Raw genomic sequence first — 3,495 nt, 5'->3', positions numbered from 1 at the left:
CTATATAAAAAACTGTGAAACAAAAATAAAAACTTAATATTTTTTTATTTGATATTTTGAGAAAATTATAAAATAACATAAGAGGAAATAACATGTCAATTATAAATGTTAAGGGATAATGAGAGTTAGGGGGGGTGTAGTACGAAGGGAGTGGGGTACGTTTAACCTGACCCTTTATTAGTAACATTTTAATTTTTTAAACATTTTCATTCTATTTATTTTTTTTTTAAGTTATGACTTTTTTAATATTTTTAAATTTACTTTTAAGGGAGTTTTTTTTTACAAATTCTTCTCACATTTTTTATTTTCGTCTCCCATTTTAACTTTACCCTGCAATTGGAAATGCAAAATCAAAGGGATATAATTGTTACAATCACAATAAATTAAAGATACCAATAAATATATTCCTTATCGAGATAGTAGTCCTGATTTATGCGGTTTCCTTAATAAATAATACTAAAGGAAAGAAAAATAAGACGGCCTAGTTTTAAAAATGGTAAGAAACAAAAAATCAATTTTACAACCATCCAAATACAGATCAGGAACCACCAAACACCATTAGACATTAGTTAATGAGGTACTATGAGATTAACACAATTAAGAATTTTTAAAGAGCATCATACGTATCAGATTCAAATAGTTGACATATATAGAAAATTCGATTGATATTCATTTTATAATTAATAATAGAATGGTTAGCTATGGTGTGTCAATCGTAAGCTCACGCGTATGCATACATACGTCACCTTGTTCCACTAATATATGCTATGTATATATAGTCTCCTTTCCTTTCATACTTTGTTCATCAAAATAATTCTTCTTCATCTCTCTCTCTCACTCTCTCTCAAGTCTCAACACACACAAGGTGTAATTAAGGACGCATGGCTGAGATACTGGATGAACGTAAGCAAGGAGAAGTTGGTTTAGATAGCTGGATTCATATCGTGAATGATGATGGTGAAATCACAAGCAAACACATGCAGGATGAGTATAACTTGCAGTTAGAGGTATCTGATTCCAAAGAAGACCAGAATCATAAGATATATCAACCACCAGACGATTGGCTTCCCATCACCGAATCAAGAAGAGGGAATTCTTGGACGGCGACATTCCACTTGCTTTCCTCTGGAATCGGAATCCAAACACTCTCTCTCCCTCTCGCCTTCGTATACCTAGGCTGGTAAGTATTATTTTGCCGTGTACCTTATCATCCCCATAACATGTATTGGTGATTATTATTATCGTCGTTACACGCATTATCGTTTTACATGGTAAACTCTAACTAATATAATTTTTCGTTACAGGTTTTGGGGGATTATGTGTTTGTTTGGGGCATTTGTATGGCAACTCTACACCATTGGATTGCTAGTGAGTCTTCACGAATCTGTCCCTGGAACTCGTTTCAGTAGATACCTTCAACTTTCCATGGCTGCTTTTGGTATGTATATAAAGCAATAAAGCTCCCTCTTTTTACTATAAGCATATAAATATTGGATCTTTACATAAAGTATTTAACATGAGTGTCCACTTTTTGAATGACTTTTGTAGGTGTAAAATTAGGGAAAGTACTAGCCATTTTCCCAGTGATGTATCTTTCAGGAGGCACATGTGTAATGTTCATAATCACAGGGGGTGGAACCATGAAGCAATTCTATCAACTCTTGTGTGGGAATTGCTCTTCCAAACACCCTTTGACCACAACCGAATGGTTCTTGGTTTTCATCTTTATTGCAATTCTCGTGTCTCTATTCTTTCCAAACCTGCATTCGGTATCTTTGGTTTCGTTTCTTGGAGCAATCATGGCTGTTGGATACTGTACGATTTTATGGGTCATGTTTGTTGCTAAAGGAAAGGTTGATGGCGTTGTTTATGATCCATCAGAAGCTGTCACAACCGAATCTGGTCGAGTTCGGAGTATCTTTAATGCACTTGGGATCATTGCAGTCGCCTTTAGAGGCCACAATGTTGTGTTAGAGATACAAGGTACAATGCCATCAACCCCAAATCGCACATCATCGAAGTTCATGTGGAAAGCAGTGGTGGCATCATATATCATTATTGCAATGTGTTTCCTCCCCCTTGCAATTGTTGGATATTGGGCATTTGGAAACAAGGTTAGCAAAACTAAAACTCTTAGATTATGTTGTGGAAGTAGGTTATTTAGAAACTAGAACTACTAGATACTTTTATTTTAGGGCAACTTCTTGTATAACTTAATCGTAGTTCTTGATAGTTCGCTACCCTAAGCGATTTCAATGAAGATTTTTCCTTTTTATATAAAACTTAACAAGTGTTCATCAAACTTTATGAAAAGCGCGCCCAAACAAAATTACGAGTTCGCTTAGAGAGGTAGTGTAGTGTATAAAGTGCAGATTCCTCATAAAAACACCTAGAAGTGCCAATGATGTTCCTAAATCACCTTTCAGTTTATAAAACTGAAAATTTTCAATGATAACCTTCATGTTTAAACTCATTTACTTTAATGGTTGCAGGTTCCAACCAACGGAGGAATGCTATCCGCGATCTCAACCACCCTTAACTACCACACGTCGAAATCGGTGCTAGGTCTCATATACATGCAAATTATCATAAGTTGTGTCACTGCTTTCCAAATATACAGCATGGTGGTTTATGACAATTTGGAGCGTGCATACGCAACCAAAGCAAGACATGAATGCTCAAAATTTATCCGTGCGGGCATCCGGATTTTCTTTGGAGGTTTGACTTTCTTTATATCAGTAGCGTTCCCATTTCTGCCAAGCTTGGCACTAATCACCGGTGGGATTTCCCTGCATTTGACGTTCGGTTACCCGTCTCTCATGTGGATTGCAATCAAGAGACCATCAATGAAATCCGTAAAGTGGTGGGTTAACCTTACACTTGGTTGTTTAGGCACAGCACTAAGTGTTTTGGTAGTTGTTGGGGCGGTATGGAACTTGGTTTGTAGAGGTTTAGATGCCAACTTCTTTCATCCACATTGAAATAGGTCAAGTTCAACTCAACATCGGAACGAGAATTAATGAATTTAGCTAGGTTAAACAAGGATTAATACTCATAAATTTACAATTAACTTATCATTTACAAAATGTAGAAATTTATGGTTTAAATTATCCGTCTTAGTTGACAACTAAGATACAAAATTACAAACTATACCCAAGTAAATTGAACATATAATTATAGATCTAATCGAACGGTTGCTCTTTTTAAAATTTTATGAATCTCAAGAAATATTTAGAACTATATACGATGTTCTATTTTCTTTTATTTCAAGAAATAATGTCTATATCTATATCCAAATTAATTGTTCAATTATGAATAAAGAAGTAAGAGTAACAACAGAGAGAGAGAAAGAAAAAAAAATAATAAGAATTGAATTTGTATCCACATCCAACATCCTTGACGCTACCAACTTTCGTTTTGGTGCACCGCGGACTACAAGACTGCATCACTACCAACTTTCGTTTCTAGGCATGTCACCACCGGCTGCTTCGCCTA

The 3,495-nt window shown here is 35.4% G+C and overlaps 1 protein-coding gene across 1 annotated transcript; it reads left to right on the top strand.

Moving 5' to 3' along the window:
- Nucleotides 1-578: 578 nt before the first annotated feature.
- On the top strand, nt 579-3,022 carry LOC143532285 (lysine histidine transporter-like 7). The gene is made up of 4 exons (XM_077027374.1): nt 579-1,180; nt 1,305-1,438; nt 1,549-2,114; nt 2,493-3,022. Exons 1-4 carry the CDS (start codon nt 882-884, stop codon nt 2,979-2,981), a joined length of 1,488 nt encoding a protein of 495 aa, XP_076883489.1. The 5' UTR covers nt 579-881; the 3' UTR covers nt 2,982-3,022.
- Nucleotides 3,023-3,495: the final 473 nt, after the last annotated feature.

This window comes from Bidens hawaiensis, unplaced genomic scaffold (genome assembly GCF_021521415.1).
Source record: "Bidens hawaiensis isolate Kalapana, Puna unplaced genomic scaffold, B.hawaiensis_p1.1 tig00009425_1, whole genome shotgun sequence".
NCBI lineage: Eukaryota > Viridiplantae > Streptophyta > Magnoliopsida > Asterales > Asteraceae > Bidens > Bidens hawaiensis.
Note: the sequence above shows the minus strand (reverse complement) of the source record. Positions and strands in the feature narration are given on the sequence as shown.

Excerpts from the sequence above, each read along its gene's own strand:
- LOC143532285 (XM_077027374.1), top strand. The coding sequence starts at position 882 with ATGGCTGAGATACTGGATGAACGTAAGCAAGGAGAAGTTGGTTTAGAT. Across the intron at positions 1,439-1,548 it reads ACTTTCCATGGCTGCTTTTG|GTGTAAAATTAGGGAAAGTA; the intron begins GTATGTATATAA and ends TGACTTTTGTAG. Across the intron at positions 2,115-2,492 it reads ATTGGGCATTTGGAAACAAG|GTTCCAACCAACGGAGGAAT; the intron begins GTTAGCAAAACT and ends TAATGGTTGCAG.